The following is a 21,312-nucleotide window of genomic DNA, read 5'->3' as shown; positions in this document are numbered from 1 at the left end:
GATCACATCCACCCTACCAATCAGGTAGAAAAGTGCTCTAAATATAACCAGCCCTATACATAGCATTCATTGACTACTAGAAAACATTTGACTTGGTCGAAACCTCAGCAGTCATGCAGGCATTACAAGATCAGGGTGTAGGTGAACCATATGTGAAAGTACTGGAAGACATCTATAGTGGCTGCACAGCAACCATAGTTCTGCATAAAGTAACAAAATTCCAATTAAAAAAAGTGTTAGGCAAGGAGGCACGACCTCCCCAGTGCTACAGCTTGCTTAGATGGTGTATTCAAAGACATTGAATGGGAGCTGTTATGCATCAGGGTTGATGGATAATATCTCAGTAATCTGCGATTCGCTGATGACATTGCCATGTTACGCAACTCATGGGACCAACTGTAGCTAATGATTAATGATCTAGAAAGGAGAAGCAGAAAGGTAGGCCTAAAATTAATATACAGAAGACCAAGGTAATGTTGAACAGGCTGGGAAAGAAACAGCAGCTTAACATAGGTAGCGAAGTACTGGAAGTGGTTGGCGAATATGTCTACTTAGGGCAGATAGTGACCGCAGATCCGGACCATGATAGGGAGATAACTAGGAGAATAATATTGAAATGGAGCGCATTTTGAAGGTACTCACACGTTATTGCTAGCAGTTTACCGGTATCACTTGAGAGGAAAATGTGTAACAGTTGCATCCTACCGGTACTCGCCTATGGGGCTGAAACGTGGACGCTAACGGAAAGGGTTCTGCTTAAGTTGAGGACAACGCAGAGGGCTATGGAACGAAAAATGGTAGGGGTAAAATTAAGAGATAGGAAGAGTGCAGAGTGGGTCAGAGAAATAACTCAGATTACTGACAGTCTAGTTGGAATTAAGAAGAAGAAATGGGTATGGACAGAACATATGTAGCGCAAAGAGAGGACAACCGACGGTCTTTAAGAGTAACCAATTGGATTCCAAGAGAAGGTAAGCATAGCAGGGGGCGGCAGAAAATTAGGTGGGTGAATGAGGTTAAGAAATTCGCAGGGGTCAAATGGATGCAGCTAGCACAGGACCGGGTTAATTGGAAGAAAATGGGAGAGGCATTCGCCCTGCAGTGGGCATAGTTCGGCTGATGAAAATGATGATGAGCCACAGCCACGCCTGACATTGTTACTTTGGCCGCAGCTGTTGCATGCAAACCTGCCAGCTTGTAGGCCGAGGAAAGCAAGAGCAGGCGTTTGGTCTGCCAGTGATGTGCGTTGAACGGGCTTTTAGCGCACTCCGATCCGATCACCCACCACGAAGTCAAGCACATCAAAAGTGTAGACAATCATTAATTGTGGCGGCCTAATGTAAATTAGCCTTTGTTATATCCATTATTTCATTATAAATCGTTACATCGAGGTGGCACTTTATATGTGCCCATGAATGAGACGACCACTTCATCGGTGAACTTTTATAGTAGACTTACCTGAATGAAGTGTCCTTTAAAGGGAAGTTCCTACTTGGAGGAGAATTTTCATCCACGCCTATGACTTGACGGTGCGCCAGCGAAGGCGGTGGCAGTGTCTTGGAGGTGGCACGGCGTATTGTTGGAGGCGGCGGGTGAACGGCTTGGTTTGGTTTTTAGAGCACGAAGCTGCAAAGCGACTCAGGCTATGGGGGACGCCGTAGTTGGAGGGCTCTCGAGGTTTCGGTCACCTGGTAAGCCTCCATCGAAAAGCAATGGCCATGGCCGGGATTTGATACTGCCTCTTTGGGATTAGCCGTCGGACGCCCTAACCACTGCGCCACGCGGCGGGGCGATGACTTAAAGGGGCAGGAGAGCAAGCCTAACACTGATCACGTCTGCAGTTGCTCTGTTTATATGGTCATCAGGAAATGACGTCTAGGCACTCCTACAACCGGTGCAGAAGGACAGTGCACACTCCACCTTCTCATGTTCAGCATCAATGTCTTACGTTGCTCAGGAGGAAAGCGCAGGAGAATTAGGAGTAGCTGAAAATCACTCGCGACGGCCTAACGCTAACGTTAAAGTGACACAGCACTGTGGTTCTTGTGCCGTCATGCAGGTGTGCTGACAGAGAAAAAGCGGACGTTATAGGGGGGTGAAGGATGCATGGTTATCTAGGTTGCTCAGTTTCACCTCACTTACCTTAAGCGACTGACATCGGCGGACATTCTCCTCTCATATCGCTGTCTGCGGCCGTATACATAGACGTGAAACGTGAAACTATATTGACGCATTCAGATAGCAGAGATGATGGAGACTTCTTCGGGCGCCCCCTGCTTTTTGTCTCATCTTCCGCTGTCATTTGAAGAGAAATAAACAGAGCCGAGCTGGACCGAATTGAACACAACTGGACTGAAATGAAGAGCGGGCTTTTTGAGTGTCCTGCCGGCAGATTTGGGGCTGCAGCCTGCGACCATTGCTTGAAATATGCGAGTACTTTTGAAAGCGGCAGCGGTTCCCAATGATGGGAAGTACGCGTGGACGATATTCAACGCAGTGCCGTTTAAATCAATTTTCACGGATGATCTTTCATGGTCGACAGCCCACATCCAAAACCTGGGGCACGAGGCAGTTTTACATATGACGGACAGAAATATTTCAGTAAATATAATGGCAGAAAATAAATTGAGTAAAATCAGTGAAACGGATAATGTCTCATTTTTATCCTTCCCGTCGGGCAAAAAGGAGACAACGATTAGTTCTTTCTTTCCCAGAGCCGTCTAGGTCACGTGACTATACGCCATCCATAATAAGTAATCGCCTATCATGGATGCAAACACTTTCACCTCGCCCACGCACGCGAGCTGCCCGGAGAAGCTTAGTCGACGAAAGTGCTGACCCCTGCAGCTGTGATCAAGTTCAGTGAAGTAATGCTTACGGTGAAGTTGCGGAACATTCTTACAGAGTGCGGCTTCCAAATGGAAAGGTGTTGCTGTTGGAGGTACAGGCACCCCAACCCTTTTGATGAATGGGCTACTTTCAGAGCAAATAAATGGAGGTAGTACTATAAGTAAGTACAAAGCAAAGCATTGAAGAACTCTAGTAATTCGCGAGGGTCAAGTGAATGCAGCTAGCGCAGGACCGGGTTAATTGGAGGAGTATGGGAGAGGCCTTCGCTCTGCAGCAAGTATAGTCCGGCTGATGATGATAAGTATCCGCATTGTCTATATTTAACGGCACATTTAGACTAGATACCGTGGTCGCCACGCAGTAAATCTGCGTCTGGATGTGGGACGTTCGAACATTTCAAGATTTTTCGGATATCCGATGTACACACTTTCAATTATTTAATGACCTCAAGTGTCGCATCGCTAAATGTAACGTATATGATGTGCCTCTCGGCTACATCTGTTGCTAATTCATGCTGTAATTTAACACACGAAGTCCTACTTAGAGGTTCCTGTTTTTCTAATGACATGCTACTTGCCTGATTCGGTCAGAAATAACCTTAAATCTGCACCCTCTGTTGCGATCTAAAGCCAAACAAGCGACATGCATCGCAATGGTTCTTGAGACGCATCTGCCCTAAAATAACTTGCCAAAATAAATTCGCTGGCGCTTCCAGTTTTAGACCGATCATTTACTCAAATGATGCGAAATGGATGTCACCCAGCACCTCCACCAAATGTTAAGGGAAACTTACACAGCGGTAAACGCCAGATAACTCTCAGAAGCACACAACACCAGACCAGTGCTTCGTCGTCATCTAGATATTGCGCACCGCAACACTATGCTGCTTGAGTTCGCGCTTTGTTGCAGCAAAGGATGGTAATTTTTAGCTAATTTTGACGGAATCAAGCAAACCTCTCATCCTAGCATGTTATTACAGTAAAGGTACCGTTCATTACTACGCCATACGTTAAAGTTCTGTACGAATGAGGAAGCCACAAAGCTGAGAGAAGCATTTTACATGTTGCATTTAGAGAGGCAACGGCTGATATTGTTAAAAAAAAAAATGGGCGAGTGTACGTTTTGCTGTTGTGTGGGACAGATTCCTTCAGAAGAGTTCTGACTCGAAGTGGCAACATGCACCTGCGCCCCGGCCCGTGTGTACTTGTACAATTCACTGCTATACGTCGCACGCTGCATGTGCTTCCTAAAAAGAGTGACACGTGCAGACACTCGAGAAACTGTCGTCTGCAGAAAGCCGAGTTGCGAACAGACAGTCGGTCTAGCTGGTGCTTTCGCACTGGCTGCCGGCCAGTGCCGAGTCGCCGATCTTGTAGGGGAGGGGTTGGGGCGGTAATTAATGGCCCTTTCTTCTCCGGACAGCCGGGTGCACGCTCGGGGCGAAGGCGTTGTCCCGGACACTGCCACTGGGTGATTTATACGCTGCGAACCAGTGTCGACACCGACTGGCTGGAAAGCGAGAGGATCACTGGCCGTTGGCAGCCGAGTATATTTATGTGCTCGGCAAAAGAATGAAAGCGCACGTCGCCAATCACTGCGCGTGTAAATGGCTTTGCCTCCGCGACGTGTGGTGCGGGAATGGGAGAGAAAAATGGGACTGAAAAACGGGATTTTCTTCGTTCTAGTCGATAAATGGTCTGGAAGGTATATGCCCCGACTCGTCCTATCATAGCTGCGCAGCAATTCTTCGTTGAAAGGCCTGCCCTCCGACGGCGATTGCCATTGTGTCGCGCCTGACGTTTTGGGCCTACTGTGTCGCGGCCGGTCCGTTATTGTTTGGTTGAAGTTTATTTGGTTGAAGTTGCAAAACAAAAAAAAAGGGGGGGGGGGGGGAGAGAAAAAAGGAAACAGCTTTTGTAAGACGAGGCTTTTTCCACGATAAGAAAACTGCAATTTTTTTATTTTTTTACGAATTACAGTGACTCGCAGTAACGATAGAGAGAGATTCATAGTTGAAAGTGAAAAGAGAAACATTTCGTTCGCCATTACGATGAACAAGTAGTCGCATGTCAAATAGCGCATGCCTTAGCGACACGCTCAAATGTACAGTAAATATGGCAAAATAGTCTTGATAACAACTTCGACAGCCGTCATTCTTCGTGATGCCCTTGCTCGTTCGCTCACAAATAAAAGGCGAATAAAAGCACCGCATTATATCTTCCCAGTAACTGTGTGGGCGCCCGCGCGCACACGCACTGACGCACGCGTACGCCACACGCATTGCGCATGCATGCGAGCGCCCGGAAACAACGCGTGAACGGTAATACAGGCACGTAATTTTGAAGGTCAGTAGGAGGTTTGAAGGAGAAAAAAGTTCGACAGTGCCGTCGCTACGCCAGTATACTGACTCTTTGCACTTCCGGCCGATTCCGGGGTGCTGTAACGGGACGCCAACATTAAACACATTGCGAAACCTTCGAGTAGGCTATTATTTGCCTTCTGCTACTTCCAAAGCGGCCCATATGACACGCGATGTTTCAGCGTTTACGTTCCGGATATTTCGCGTACTCGAGTAAAATATATATATATAGTATAAGGAGCAGCTAGACAACATTAAATCAACATTTTTCAGAACTAGATAAGACACGTACGCGGCTGTTTTATTGCATAATGCAAACTGAAAAGTTTTCCAGTCTTTGCTGGCTGGTGATTCTGTAATGATAATATCGTCACGCTCCTCCAAGGTCCCGTGGTAACTGCTTCTCCATGTGTTAGGCGTCTGGGTTCCTTAAAAATGCATAGCCTCTTTAGCGCTTATGCGCGGGCCACGCACGCAGTCGGAGTTGTTTGCTCGCTGTGTGGAGAAGCCAACCATCTTGCCACGATGCGCGCTCTCCACCCCTTTACGCTCAGTACACGCGGGGAAGTCAATTCACCCTCGGGGCATAAGCTGGCGGTGGAGTCTGCGTCCGGGGCGAGGATGTTTCTATGAGCACGGCCCCCGACATTGTGCTGGTCTTAGCCGAGAAAAGCTTGCCGCAATTTGCGTTGGCGTGTGACCTATCCTCATTCCACGCGACATTTTACTGGGGCTTAACGGCTCACTTTCTCTGCACAAACGCTTGGAAAAGCAGAGAAATAATGATATGGTAACGAAGCTTGCGCGAAGCGCACGGCGTACGTGCTTAAGCCGGCTTCTTTTCCTTAATGAAGTTGGTGCTCTGAATTGCGCTAGTGAGAGCAGAAATTTCCAGGCGACAGGCGGTTATTTTAGACGAGGCGCATTCTTGGCCAACTTTCAGCTGGATGCATTTAGAGCAACAGAAAGAAGCGAAAGAAGGCCTGTGAAAGAAGCCTGTGAAAGAAGCCTGTGAAAGAAGCCTGTGAAAGAAGCCTGTGAAAGAAGCCTGTGAAAGGCCTGTGAAAGAAGCTTGTGAAGCCTGTGAAATGCCTGTGAAAGAAGCGCTAAGATACGAGGCACTGTTTAGTTTTCTCTTCCATATTTGATTGTGCTATTTACGTTATTGCTCTCTACATATATTTATGCATTTATGTACTTATTGACATTCAGCGGATGTTGTCCTTTTGGATGAATTCTGTTGAGAACGTGAAACGTTGTGATGGAAGCGGAATCATTTTATGTAACTGAGCTACGACACAAAATTTTTGGGACCTTTAAACTTCGCCTGTAAGGCTATGACACGACAGCTCCCGTCCTCGTTACCATGCATCCCCTTTGCTATTGGATTAGTTGCTAGTTCCTTAGTTATTGCATCTGTTATCCCTAAACATACTCGTTAGCATCAATCGTAAGTTTCCGATCATCTGCAAGACCACCCGGCAATTATATAATACCCCGCTTTAACGAAGCCGTAGAGACTTGCATGCATGGCCCAGGTGTATACAGCGTATCTGACTCGGGGTGCAAGGGCTCCTGCCAGCTCGGTCATGTCATTTACTCTCGTGACGTCACAGACTCTGACGACCAATCAGTGCGCGGCCACACGTCATCTATATACTATTGCCTGAATAAATTTAAGAGTTGTAGCATCAGCCGCATAAATTCCGATGAAACATCGCAGGCCTGAGAGGAGCCGGCAAAACTAGGCAAAGCAACCGCTATGCCGTCATTTACACAGCTGTGCCGGGAAATTGCCCCTCAGCCGTCGTCATCGACAATTCCCTCGTCGAGGCATGGTAGAATGGCTTTAACACGAGGACGTTAGAATTCCCCGCTTTCCGAAAAATTCGGCGTCGGCGGGTCGAGCGAAAAAATGCGAGCATGGTTCTGGCAGGTGGTATAGTTGGCAAGTAACATATATATGGCCAGGAACTGATGGTTCGGCGGGAATCGTGTGACACGAGACCATGCACGTGATATGGGCGAGTGGCCAGGAGCTGCCAACTCGCCAATTTCTCGTTTCAAAGAAGCTATCTGAGTATATAGGCAGGAGCTGCCAACTGGCACAGATCCTTTGGAATGGGAAATGGACCCTCTGCGATCCTTATTGGAACTCAAGTTAGACACGTTGCCCTCAGACACCGCAGGCATGTTCGTTGGGCTTTACGTCGGTTGGTCTTCCACATAATTGGGTAGCTTATGACTGTATGCTAATGAGTATGATTAGTTAAATTAAGGTGTTATACCCTTAGGGGCAGAGCTGAAGTCCTCCGAGCTTTTAAGTTTCTGGGTGGCTTAGGTGCAGTGAAGAGGCAGCAGAGTGCTAGTGCTGCGTACCCGCTTGTGGCCTTTTGCGGATTCAGTGAAAGTTCGCAGTACAGCGAAGACAGGTCCGACCACGTGGTCGCATGTGTGACGTTGCAAGCGTGTTACACTGTGGCAATGGTGTGCCTGTAGAGCGTGGTCCTGAAGAACTTCATAGCACATCTACTTTTTTTTCAAATATACGTAGCCTTGCCTTGGCGCACGAGAGCACTGTTGCACCGTATAGATTTTCTGTGCCTACGGCGTTGCGATTCCCTGCAGCTGCTCTACATGGCACGAACCCTGTCTTCCCCCTGTCCGCATGCAGACCTTGAATTTCCAGCGTACCTGCTGGGCCTCGACCCGGCGCAGCTAGCGAAAAAGTTGATCAGCCGTGTGCTTGACTCCAAGTGGGGCACCCGCTCCGAGAGCATCGAGATGCAGCAGAACGTCCAGCAGGCCAACTACATCCGTGACGCCTGGGCCAAAGCGCTGTATACGCGCATCTTCGACCGTCTCGTGGAGGTAAGTGCACATCTACTTCATCATAATGTTTCTTTGGTCAGAAAGTGTGACACACGTGCAGGCCTGTTTCAAGGAGGGGCAGTTGTGATGATGATGATGATGACGATGAAAATGTTTATTGAAAGCCACATATGGTTTAGATTAAGGGAAGGGGAGTTGTGAAAAAATTTGTGTCTTAGCTGTGGTTAACCCTAGTTGAATTGCCTGTTCCCCTAGTTCTTTTGCCTGTTACATTATTCCCCTATCACGCCCTATCAGTGTAAGGTGCTACATTATTGGGGACACTTAAGCTCGTACTTTAAGGGTATGACGCGAGAGCGTAAGCTACCAGCCCCCACATATAAAGTCACGCTTCCAAACCGCACTGTGTTCGCAGACCGTGTCCGCAGCACTTGCGAGTAAATGAGAAGTGGTAGAAGTTAATGAGTGGTGTCACTCGATGGAGGGTGATGTAATATGTGCAAAAAATAATTAGGTCAATAAGATAATTAATTAGAGGCAAGAAATGAAAACGTAAAGGCGAAAATGGTCTCATTAGCGATTGGCTTGGCGCCACATTTTAATGTATCAAACACTAAAATAGTTTATTAATCAGTCAATTAGTGTGATGTCACAAATGTGACGTCACACAACCTGAAGTCGAGCCAAAAAGGGCATAGGAAAGGATTGGCCGCGCAATTTGAAAGTACCAAAGACTGAAGTAGTTAATTAAGGAATTCAATTAGGGTAACGTCAAGGATGGGATGTCACTCAGCAGGAAGTAGAGCCGAAAAAGGTCATATGAAGAGATTGGCGCGCAATTTGACAGTACCAAAGACTAAAATGAATAAACAAGAAGTGAATTAATGTGACGCAAAGGATGTGACGTCATGAAACCAGAAGTAGAGTCGAAAAAGGGCAGGAAGGGTTTGGCGCGCAATTTGAAAGTACCACAGACTAAAATGGGTAAACAAGAAGTAAATTAGGCAACTATAAGCAACCAACAGCAGCATACGTGCTTTCGCATTACTCCAATTCAGATTCTGCAGTGCTCTTTAATTTTTTCACTTGCCTCTTTCGGTGGCTAGGCAACGACTGTTGCGTGGCCAACTTTACGGGTGGCATCGAGTATTGTCAGCGCCGAGAGATGGAGTTGGCAAGGCTTTCGCCTTAGAAATGGTGTCATTGAAGGAATTTTCGCTTAAGGCAATTTTGTTGTTGTTACAGGCAGAAAACGTGAAATGAAAGACGAGTAAAAAAAAAAAAGATATATTTGGATCATACTTTTCACTGCGACAGAAGAAAAAAAAAAACAAAAAAATAAAGCCGTAAAACAAAGTGTTTGCCAATTTACAAGTTTTCTATCATTTCTAAACAGAAAAAAGACTAAAATTAATGCAAAGGTTAAAAACAGAAAACATAAAGCAGAACAGAAAATATCTGTATTTTTCAACATTTTTTTTTTTTTTTTTACAATATATGGACGTGCCAGCGTGTCGTAGGGGTAACGAGAATGCAAACGGTTGTGGCAGGCTGATTCTGATATCACCCTCCCGTATGAAAGGAGCAACCTAAGTTGGCAGCTCCTCCTGCCCGTTGCAGCGCCGGCGTGGGGACCACGGACACAGCACACAGCGACGAACGGTTAGACCTGGCGTAGTATTGCATTCGCAATAAAACTACTACAGAGAAAACGACGGTACCGAATAACAAGCACCTCCGCCCTATTGCCAAGGTGGCCGCTCTGGTTGTCCCGATGCCCTTAAACACACAGCCGCTGTCTCAGCTATAGTTGCCACACGTATACCACACGTATACTTGTGGTACTAGCGTCTGGTACTCGGACTTTCCAGAGAAGTGTACTCTGATAACTCGTGCACAAACGGCAGGAATCTGCATGGTGTGGTCGTCTGGGCATTAGGTACTGGCCATGCAAACAAAAATGGAGGACGACCACTCCGTGGAAAGCTCACAAAAGCATGCGTTAATTCCCAAAAGTATGAGCGCATGCTACAATGGAATCGATCAGGCCGCGCGATCGACATTCCCCTTACTGGCGACGCGCGACAGCAATGGCAACTCGCCTAGACCGTCGTCCGTGACGCTCCGGTCGAACAGCGTCCATGCAGCCACGCGCCATGATAATGGGGAGTGATAAATTGACTGCTTTGCGAGCTTGGTTGTTGTAACTCTGGCATGAGAAGCATTAGAGATAACTGCGGCGACTCGCATTGTAGGTAATGCGAGAACATTGACGCTCCTTTACACTCGCTGCCTCCCTTTGCTTTACTCGAGACGGCATACGTTTCCTCTTGCCGGACTTCCTGGAGGAATTTGAACCACGATATAGACGGCATATCCATACTGCATCGTATCACGTACGCGCAAACACACAATTCAGGACGCGTCGACAGCAAGGCGACTGGCGCAATCCAAGCGGAAGCGACGCGCACGCCTCCACCTTTCCCATGGTGTGGCGTTGTACCAATAGCATCCTCTATCACCGCGCTCTGGGTGCGCCCCAAAACCGGCGCGGTGCTCTGTGCACCGCGTTGGTGGCACCCTGAGAAGGATCATCATCGAGGACAACCTGCAGCGACACCTTTCTTTTGGAGCACGAATCTGATTGTCTGCTGAAATCTCGCCACGCTACGTGCCCCACACACACCGTTGTAGAAATCAACAATATCAACGGTACGAGGCGTCATTCCGCAATGTCCAAGAACTGAATGATGTCGTGGAAACGGCGTGTACTTTCTGCTATGCAAAATATCACGGCGACGGCTTGTTAGCTACTTTTGTTTCCCGCATACCATAAGTGAGTTAAGTCCAGTCAATACGCACACAATCGTGATTATTCAAAAACAAGAAATGAAAGGATGTATTCTTCAGCCATCTTCTGTGGGTAAGGGCCCCGCCGAGCTTAAAATCACGACTTCTAATAGCTGTGCCGATCACATTGTAGCAAACGTGTTCCTGCTCACCCAGAAATGCTTTCGGAACTGCATATAAATCACGCAATTCACGTCTCAAAGGCACATGTCGTACGTTACAAGCTTGACGTATCAAAGGCTCTGCCCACTGCTATGTTAAGCAAGGAATCGTAAACAGCCGCTCGCTATCATAGAGGAGCCAGATGATCGGCCCGATGAAAAAACTGGTCGACTTTCGGGCATTCATCGTGTTTACGCTGTGTGAGGTCGACTGTCATACCGCCTTCGTAAAGCAGTTTATCGATTGCGGCAACCATCCGTACTATTTTAGAGCAGATCTTTGGTGCCCGTTCCTGGGTTTCGCGTCGGCGTACACATCTTCGCAGACTCCATGTTCGGATTTCGCCCGTACAGGTCCGCACAGGATGTTTTGCTACAACTTAATCGGGACGTTCTTGACCCGGTCGAATGCCCTCACAACGACAGAATCATACTCGCCTTAGACTTGAAAGGAGCCTTCGACAATGTTACTCATGAGGTAATACTCACTCATCTTTCACAAACCGGATGCGGACGCAACGCGTTCAGATACATTCGGCAATTTTTGACAGATCGCCAATCCTACATTAAAATCCAGGACACCGAACATGGCCCGTTCCAACTTGGAACCTGAGGAACACCACAGGGTGCAGTGCTGTCTCCTCTCTTATTCAATCTGGCTATGATGCACCTGCCGGCCCAGTTGGGTGCTGTCGCTGGTGTGCAGCATGCGCTGTATGCCGATGACATCACCCTGTGGGCCACGCAAGGTTCTCTTGGAGATATTGAGGCCACCTGCAGCAAGCAGCAACCATAGTGGACCGTTATGCTCGCCGCTGCGGCCTTCAATGCTCCCCTCAAAAATCTGAATTTGTACACATGCGCCGCTCACCAAAGTGTACGGCCAAAATTGAGCTCTTTTTAGAGACAGGATCAATTCCTGAACGCACAGAAGTCCGGGTACTGGGGCTCTTCATTCATCAACATAGACGGTCGGACACTACCTTGGCGAAACTCCGTAAGGTGGGGGACCAGGTGGGCCGCATGGTCCGCCGGGTTTCTAACAAACGTGGGGGGTTGCGGTGCAAAGACGCCTTGCGGCTGGCGCATGCATTCGTGACCAGTCGAATCTTGTATTCGACTCCTTACCTGCACCTTCGGAAACAAGACGAGGATGCACTCGAAGTCGTCCTGCGCAAAATTTTTAAGAGAGCCCTCGATCTCCCCGTGAACACCTCCAACCAGCGTCTACTGGGCCTGGGCATGGTGAATACGTTCCGGGAGATCAGAGAGGCTCACTTAACCAACCAATACACACGTCTTTCTAAGACACTGCCGGGTCGCCGCCTCCTTGCCCGGCTACACATCCAACATACCTCCCTTATGGAAGATCGTGTACGCCTCCCTTTCGAGTGGAGATGCGCCCTCCACGTACGCCCTCTTCCTAAAAACATGACACGTGAAGACCACAATGGCCGGCGCCTGGCGCGGGCGGAAGCCCTGGGCCGCCATTATGGGTCGAAACCCGGCATTTACTACGTGGTCGCCTCCGGCCCCCACCATGGGGGATGGTACACGGCCGCAGTGGCCCACCAGTCCAAAACTGTTAACGGGCTTACATATCGCGCCCGTGACATAACCCACGCGGAGGAGGTCGCCATTGCGCTGGCAGCTACTCACACTGATTCTAAAACAATTATCTCCGACTCGCGAGGGGCCTGTCGGAACGTCGAGCAAGGCTGGGCGCCATACTTAGCCTACCGAATACTTCAAAATTGCACCTACACCGGGTACCCCGCTTACCGGAATATAGTATGGGCTCCTGCTCATATGGGTCTCGAGGGGAATGAGGCAGCCGACGCCGCCGCCCGCGCGCTCTCTTTCCGGGCTTCCCATCTCGACCCCCTTGATCAGGATCTCGAATTCGAACCCGCATATTATTTTAAAGACACTGTTCTTTATTATAAATCTTGTCATAGCCTTTACCCTCGCCCGAGTAAAGGTCTATCTAAGAGGGAGGAGCGGCTTCTACTCCGTCTTTATACCAACACTCTGCTGTGCCCGGCAGCACTAAAACATTTTAATGCCTCCTTCACGGGCAGTTGTCGCCCGAGTAAAGGTCTATCTAAGAGGGAGGAGCGGCTTCTACTCCGTCTTTATACCAACACTCTGCTGTGCCCGGCAGCACTAAAACATTTTAATGCCTCCTTCACGGGCAGTTGTCCGCACTGTGCGGAGAAGTCTTCGGACATCTACCACATGGTGTGGGCTTACCCATCCAACCCAGCTGTTCCTCCTCACCCCAACCCCACTCGGGAGGCTGCTCGGCTGCTATGACCTGCAGGCCCAAAAGGCCTTGGTCGAGCGCGCCCGGGCAGCGGCCGACGCCACTGGGGTCCCGTACTAGGGACCCCACCCAGTATCTGTAAGGGCTGGATGTTCATAGATCCGGCCGATTCATAGATCCACCCCTTTTGAAGCAATAAACGTTTGTCACCACCACCACCGGCGTAGCCGTCGGCCTCGTAACCGGCTCCGTCCCCCTTTCAGCCTTCCCAAGCTCAGCCCCCCTCTTCCTGCGTGGCGCCGACCGCGCGTTATCAGATTGCTGCGCGCGCTCCCCCGTTTGCCCCCCCCCCCCCCCCCTTTGTGGCGGCGAGGGTGCTCTCCGGTGCTGTGCGAATCAGCGCTCGTTAAAGATCCCCAGGTGGTCGAAATTACTCCGTAGCCCTCCACTACGGCTCCACTTTCTCTCTTTCCACTTTCACTCCCACCTCCCTCCCTTCCCTTATGGCGCGGTCGAGGTGTCCACAAAAACAAGTGAGACAGTTACCGCGCCTTTCCCTTTCCTATAAATCAATCAATTAAATCAATCAAATCTTCAGTTGCCGAAACGCCGGCTCGCTATCAGCGGATCACGGTGCGTGTATCCCAAGCCGAAACGCAGTCATGTTCTCTTCAGTAGCTAGCGGCGTCAGCGGCATCAGTCAGTCGCTGCTATCCATCTATTCGTCGCGCAGCGTTTCTATGGGCCCACGCGCCACCTCCCGCAACTCCCGATAACTTAATTGCTCTCTCCATTTCTCCGACCACAAATAAATGACAGCCAAGAACTGTTAGTGGAGTGTTTCTTGGAGGAATACGTGTGAAAAATTAAAATAAGTTGTCTGTAATTGTACATACGTGTCTTGCACGAAATCTTTGCCTCAATCAAAAGGTGAAACAGCTGATGAGCTGCGCTCAAATTTCGCATTAGGAAGTAACGTAATCGTCGGCAATTTTTGCTCCGTCGCGTCAGTCTGCGTGCAGACGCGAGCACATTGAGCAGGGCAAAGCGGCTTCTCTGCAGCGCGCGTCCCGCAGTGCTTGCCGGGATTGCATCCCTGCGAACCACCGATTTTCTGCGTGCGTGACAGGCTACGTTCAGGGTAACGATAAACTGCCGCGGCAAGGGGCGCTTCTGGTGATCGAGGACAGCGGGTAGCGGGTGCGCACCGGTGCGATTGATCGAGGATAGATGGTGCGCACCAGGGCGCCCGGTGCGGGCGATCGAGGATGCCATCGGCGGCGGCGTTTTTTTTTTCTTTCGAGCCCGTCACCGTCCCATCGCGCCTCCGCCCACTCCCATGACGTCACGCGTTGCTGCGTCATGACGTCACAGGAGACGAGCCCCATGGCAACCGCGTTGTTGTGATGAGCGCATCTTGTTGACATTTTTTTCCTGCAAATTGTCTTAACATTTATGCTTGTTACTAATTCATCACTTTCTAATTAATTCAGTCCTTTAGTTGTTTTGTGCTTTGTCACAATTTCGACGACTTCCGCTTTGATGTGACGTCACTACCGCTTTGCTCCTCCCCGCGATATATACACGTCTGCGCTATTTCGACGTCAAATTGGCATTTTTGTCTAATTAACTAATCACTCCACATCGACCAAATTTGGTATCTCGGAAATTTTTTCCTTCCTCTACCTTATTACAACCATTATTTTTCTCCTACGTATGTAGTGAATGATAAAATTGGGCTGACAACTTTTGATGACACAAAAGTGCGAACATGGTCACTTATTGCTTTCACATTAATATTATGATAATTAAAACCCTTAAGCGGCACTCTAGCACGCAAACTATTTGCACCATCCTTTGCTGCCCATTGTGGACGCAGCATGTCACCCTGTCAGACATGGCATTTATAGCTCTGTTTCCTCTCCTCAAGAACCTGTTGCGGTGGGGCACCGATTTGAGTTGGCAGCCACGGGAAAATGCCGAACCGGGGACATCAAGATAGTGCGAGTGTACGTTGGCCACAGATCCATCCAGTTTGTCTTCAATGAATTCACTCTGCCTTGTTACTGAAGGAGAAATGATGCCTAAATGTGAATTATTTTCGGGCACGCAGACAGCACAAGCCGCTTCTCAATGGAGTATTCAGCTAGTCCAGAAAGCAACTTTGTAGAGATCTTACTGAAGTTTTTAAATAGTCTTGCCTGTCTTTATGTACCAGTCATTATGCTACTTTAGGCTGGGGCAAAGTGTATTGAAATGTTTAAAACGAATGCCTCTCCAGCCTGCTGCGAAAATATTCTTTAAACTTCACCTTGGGGTTGTGCCCTTCAAGACATTGGTGACGGAAGCAAAAAAAAACCTTTTTACCACGGGGTGTCAGCTGTCTTCTAGGCAGAAAGCCAGAAGATCTTTTTATAGATTGTTCTCATGGGACTTTCTTTTTGGGACACTTCACAGTGAACCTTATGAAGAGTTCAGACCTCCATGAAATTTAGCAGTGAAAAATGGTGTTTTAAACGATATGGTAACGCTGTTAGGGTTTACATAACATGTGGAAATGCCAAATATCTGTTTGCCATCATGTTCATTTTTATGTGCGAGATATTCTAGAATATTTTGTGGACTCTGTTCAATAAATAATAGGTGCTTTGCAAGCTCAGTCATCTGTATACGAGTTTACCACTCTGTTAGAGAGTTATGAACTTGAACCTTTTAGAATGAGACGATTTGCCTGTAAATATGTTTACTTTTCCGATTCAGCCGGTCTGTCTTGTGTTTTGTTAAATAAGGGCAATAAAAAAAAAAAGGCAACAGGCTACCAAATTCTCAGGGGCACCAAGAAACTCATTTTTGCTGGCAGTGGCTTCAGCCCCAATAAGGACTGAATTTTCTTTTTTTGTGCTAGATAGCACTGACATGAAGGTACACTGCTCCTGTCTACCTTTCTATGGCCACTGGGGAAGAATTGGCACTGACATTCAATTAGGTGGGCAGATTCAGCACAGTCCTTCAGCGCTCAAAGGGAAATAATCATTTTAAAAAGGGAGGTAGAAAGTGAACGTAGCAATTGCCTTTTTATTTCAGCTAGTAAAGTGCGTGGTCACAGTGAATGACTATGCAAGGCATTGTGCAGCCTCATTTATGAAGGAAGCACGTTGAAATTTCGTGCAAATGACGTGGTTGCAGTCTGGTGGTGCTAAGGTGTTTGTTTTAATGTGGTAACGTTGAGAGCCCTATTCAGTAGAGAACTTGCAGTCATAGTTGGCGCTCATGTTTCAAGAAAATTGAGATTGGTTGAGAAGGTCGTAGTGTCACACAGAATCGAAAGTGATTAAAATGTCAGAGTCAGATAAATTGTGGTTATAAGGTTGCAACATGACTCAAGAATGTCATTATGACATGAAAGTGCATAAAGTAATTATACTGGAAATTAAATTGGAATCAAACCTGGGACCCTTGGCTCGGGTGTCGAACATTCCATCCTTTCGGCTATCGACATACTTTTGTTTGGCTTAGTGAAATGAAAGTCTTGTGTGTTTTGTGAAGATAAGAATAAATACAGTGCCCGTGCCTGCAAGGAGGACACCAGGCTGCTGAAGGAACCCATTAAGGCTATTGCAACGCACCCTTCGAGTGGAGGTTAAGTGTCCCTGGAATTTTTTTACTTTACTGCTTTCATTGTTGATAAGTGCCTCACAGCAGTAGGCAAACTCAAGCATAAAATAGTTGCAGTTGACATAAAGGAAGCAGTCTTTGGTGGCAGGAATACGATGTGGAGGGGGGTACATATGACAGAGTGTTAAGAGCCACAGTTTTGCTACCCCTAGCATATACAATCCCCAATAAGGCCATGACCTTCTCATACCTTCAAATACACCGGGATCATGAAAAAATGCTAGCCTAATACTAATCCACAAGAGTGATGGTAATACAAATCACCTAAAAGGCTTGTAATGATTAGCTTATTGTTTGCCATGTAGAAGTGTTTACTGAGCTGATTACTAGTAAGATAAACATCACATAAAAGCTTCCCTTAACTTGATCACCACAGTTTTCAAAAGGGGCACTCATCAGCACATCACGTGTTATTGACTAGGTTATGGACCAACACTGTTTCTGTTTCCAGAGGCTCAATTCATTCTTGCTTAACCGTATGCTAGCTGTCCTGTTTAGCTCAGTTGATACAGAAACCGTCTCCGTGAGGCAGTGTTACCTGGTTTTAACCTGGACCATACAGAATTCTTCTTCAACTGTGAAGTTTCTCTGGGAGCTGTACAGTTTTCCTTTGTAGCCATATGGCTGCACTTGGGTGGATGCTAATGAGTAATTACTCCCTTCTCATAAATCTGCTCCACCTTGGGGGATTCTCCTGAACTGTGGTCCGGGACCAGAATACTATAACCTGTTCTTGTATGTGGCTTTCATAGATTGCAAAACATATTAGTTACGGTAAAAATTTCACGGGTTACACAGGCATCAAACATAAATATGCTAGAAAATATCATAAGTAGTGCACAGGCACGGAGTCCTCTGTGCCTTTGTACTACCTCGGGAATGGTGCTGGCAAAGACTCACAACTAACCACGAGAAACAAGCTGGAGAACAGGAATGGGTTAGAGCTTATTTGGCGCATGCTCCTATACCTCGTGATAACCAGCTTGCAGCTTACTTATACTACTAGAAAGGAATGTTCTATTTGATGATGCATGCAGCCTGTACTCGCTTGCAAGTTTGAAAATGAGAGTTTAATAAGCTTGCATTAAGAAAAATGATAGGTATGTGCACTGCTAATAGAGAAAGCATATAGACTGACAAATGTGGGTTGGTGGTGCTTTAGCTCAATTTGTGGTGAAAAAATTTACTAGGTGCCCAGGGCAGATAAAAAGAGAAAAAATGCAGTGTAAAATGTAGTCAAGGAACAAAAAATGGCAAATTTAAGAAACTTTATGGAATAAGGTGGCCAAGATGGCGCAGAACAGAGGGTATCTGGAGGTTGCCAAGATCAAAGACTGTAGTGGGCAAGCATAAATCCACATGCAAAGCTTATATTGGTTCACTGTTAGTATGCTGAATTCATCCCTCCTGTCACATGACTTTATCAACAATGAATAGTCCTGTAACAAGGCCGAATTTCACTTTTTCTTTAGCTGGACAGTGAACTAACCTCTACAACTTAGAAATTGAGGTCAGAAATAGGCTATTGCAACGGGTTCAGTGACAAGACTACAAGTATGAAGAACCCAACCAAATATTTATGTCACATAACAATCGTATGAGTGAACTATGCATGGATTTTTCCTTATGGTATATCACGTCGCAAAAAGTGGACAGAAATAATTTAGAATTTAGGAATTTAATTTAAGAATAATTTAAGAATTTAGCCGATACTGGCATTTGTAAGTTGTCACATAGGTCACAAGCAGTGGAAGACAGCAAGCGGCATGCTCCCTTTGACTTAGTTGCCAGCTGTATCATCCAGTAGCTGCGCTGTACTCATAAAACCTTTTACAAGCAAAATACATTACATAACTGCAAGCCATGAAGCCTGATTATCTAAAAGCATCAAAGTTTCACAGGAAAAGTACATCACAGCACACGCCTTCGCTTTTTGTTGTTCTCTCGATAATTGAACACGTGGCTGATGTCCTGAGAATCTGGCTCCATGTCATCACACTCCTCTCCAGGTCGAGAAGGAACGTAGACTTCTAAGTCAGGTCCACCAATAATCCTTGGAAGGCCAACCAGGTGAGCCTGGTGAGCTTTTCGAAATCGTTTAAAGTTGGGCACGCTTGAGGTCAATGCTGATGCACGTGCTGATGCAGCTGGCTGTGGATTGCGGAGAACCAAGTCTGCAAGTTCTACAACAACCATGCTTGTTTCGGTGAGATCTGCCATGTGGTAATCTCCATTTAAGGACCCTTCAGCTGAAGCCACAGATGGTTTGGAGGTGAAATAACTTGGGTCATGGCCTCCGTTTACCAAAGCTTCAGCTGGATTAGGAGATGGCTTAGCAGTGGGCTCGTCTATGTTTTGTGGCTGGTATGGTGACCTTTGTGTTGGCTGCGACACACGCTGAGAAGTGCCTGCAAAAGTGGCTTCCATATGGTGTGCTTCATCAGCACCGTTCGTATTTTCCTCCCATTGTACAGGTTCAGGTGAAGGTGGCATTAGCACCTCCTCCTTAACCTGGATCTCCACAACTTCTGGTTCACACAGTGGGTTCAACCTTCGCGCCTTTGCTGCACTTGTTTCACCCTCAGTGTCATCTTTCCTCTTCTGACTTTGCCTGCCAAAATAGCACTCCAGTGAAAGGGTATTTATGGCATCCTTCTTTCTGATCTTGCGTGGCGATCGCTTGGGTGAAAAAGGTTGTTTTGGCGAGGAAGGTTCCCCAACTAATTGAGGATTCTTGAATGGTGATGCTTTCGATGGCGAGAGCAAAGTTCGAGTCAGCCCACCAACAGTTGTGCCTGTGTTGGCACCTAAGGTTAGCTCAAGGTTATTGCCAAGGCCTGAAGTTGCCAAACTTGACAGTCTGCTCTCGGGAACAATGGCGGAAACTGAAGGTGCGTCTGAAACGTTGCAATGCCTTGGTGCCATACCCTGCTGCGACAAGTCGGTGTCCGGTACGCAGATTTCTGCCTGTGATGGCACTTGTGACTGCGTCGACAGCAGATCATTGCCCCACAGAACGTTGACCATTCTGGAGCGAGGGTTGCAAAACTTTTCAGTCGAGCAATGAATGACTGCCATTCCCACGTCCGATGCAGAGAGGGAACGAAGCTTGTTTTTTATCAGGAAGCGGCACACCGGAGTCTCTGTGCCATCTAACGGTTTAATCACGCAACTGCCTTCCGCGAGGAGATCGAACGTCACCACATCGGGTCTGATCAACTTAGTTCTCGCTCCTCCCGAGCTGACCAGCTCGCCAAGAGACTTGTACTGTTTTTCTGTCAGAAAATAGAACGTCTTTCCGGCAAAGACAGTCTTGCGAGCTTCCTTGCAACCGAATGCCTCCTTCGATAATGTGAGGCACTCTTCCGTGACATCCGGTATATAATTCGCCGGATCGACGTCGGTCGGATTCTGACGCTCAGCACGCTTGTAAACCTCCGTAAAGAAAGCTGGCGTCACCACAGGTTTCGCTGCTAGTAGGGCGGCCGTCGTTTTCGTAGTGAGGCGAATGGAGCTCATCACAACGTGTGTGCAGCATTCCGACCAGTCGGACTTTAGTCTGGCGCCTATCTTCTTTAGCGTGGTTTTTAAGCTTTCTTTCTCTGAGGGAGCCAGACACGATGTAGTTACCACGAACGGAGCGTCGTAGCAGATTTTGTACGTGCTACCGAGCCTTCCGAAAGTAACTGTGTCGCCTTCTTTTAGCGCGGTTTCCTCGGACTTGGCAAGCTCCTTTGAGTTGACGCTAGTCCCGTACTTTGATCCCAGATCCTTAACCCGAAGCAGTGGAACGAAGGAAACGTCACTCACGTGCTCATCAGGCAGGGGCGCAACTGATAACACGGCATGTTCTCTGCTGATTGATGCATCATTCGTGATGAGAATGCTCGCGTTCTTGCGGCCCACCATGAAGTCTCCGCCGCACAGCAAACGATAGCACACATTATTTGTAGTCAGATGTCGCAGCGACCACATTTTCAGGAACAGAATAGTTGCGAATGTTTCAAAATAAAGAAAAAATGGGAACACAAAGCATGACTTGCTCCAGTTGCAAGTTGCGAGAACTTGCGACGAAGTTTGCGCGCCACATTCGGTTTGTTTACTATTAGGCCTAGCGCTAAATGGAAAACGTTATTTGTTTTCACAGAGACCGCTACTATCTGTATTATTTTGCTTGTCTTTACCGATAGAGCTTTTAAAATTTAAAATATATTTTTTAATAGTGTAGAGTAATTCTTATTGGATAACATTTGTAGCTTTATAATTTTAAATTTTACTAAAGTGGCTCGCTCTCTGATCTTTTGTAGTATCGATGTTAG

The 21,312-nt window shown here is 47.4% G+C and overlaps 2 protein-coding genes across 2 annotated transcripts in view; one reads left to right on the top strand and one right to left on the bottom strand.

The window, feature by feature from the left end:
* Positions 1–21,312, top strand: part of LOC146198720 (unconventional myosin-Ie-like) — a 317,845-nt gene that overhangs the window by 263,690 nt on the left and 32,843 nt on the right. The window contains exon 11 of the mRNA XM_084594218.1: positions 7,884–8,080. Coding sequence (XP_084450344.1) covers positions 7,884–8,080 — 197 coding nt within the window. The remainder of the gene's footprint in view (positions 1–7,883; positions 8,081–21,312) is intronic.
* Positions 18,551–21,126, bottom strand: nbs (nibrin). The gene has a single exon (XM_084594217.1). The coding sequence runs from the start codon at positions 20,966–20,968 to the stop codon at positions 18,905–18,907; it is 2,064 nt and encodes a 687-aa protein (XP_084450343.1). The 5' UTR covers positions 20,969–21,126; the 3' UTR covers positions 18,551–18,904.

The sequence above is a fragment of the Amblyomma maculatum genome, chromosome 2, assembly GCF_055883805.1.
Source record: "Amblyomma maculatum isolate TAMU_Amacu chromosome 2, ASM5588380v1, whole genome shotgun sequence".
Lineage (NCBI taxonomy): Eukaryota > Metazoa > Arthropoda > Arachnida > Ixodida > Ixodidae > Amblyomma > Amblyomma maculatum.
The sequence above is the reverse complement of the archived record's forward strand: the minus strand, read 5'-3'. Positions and strand labels throughout refer to the sequence as shown.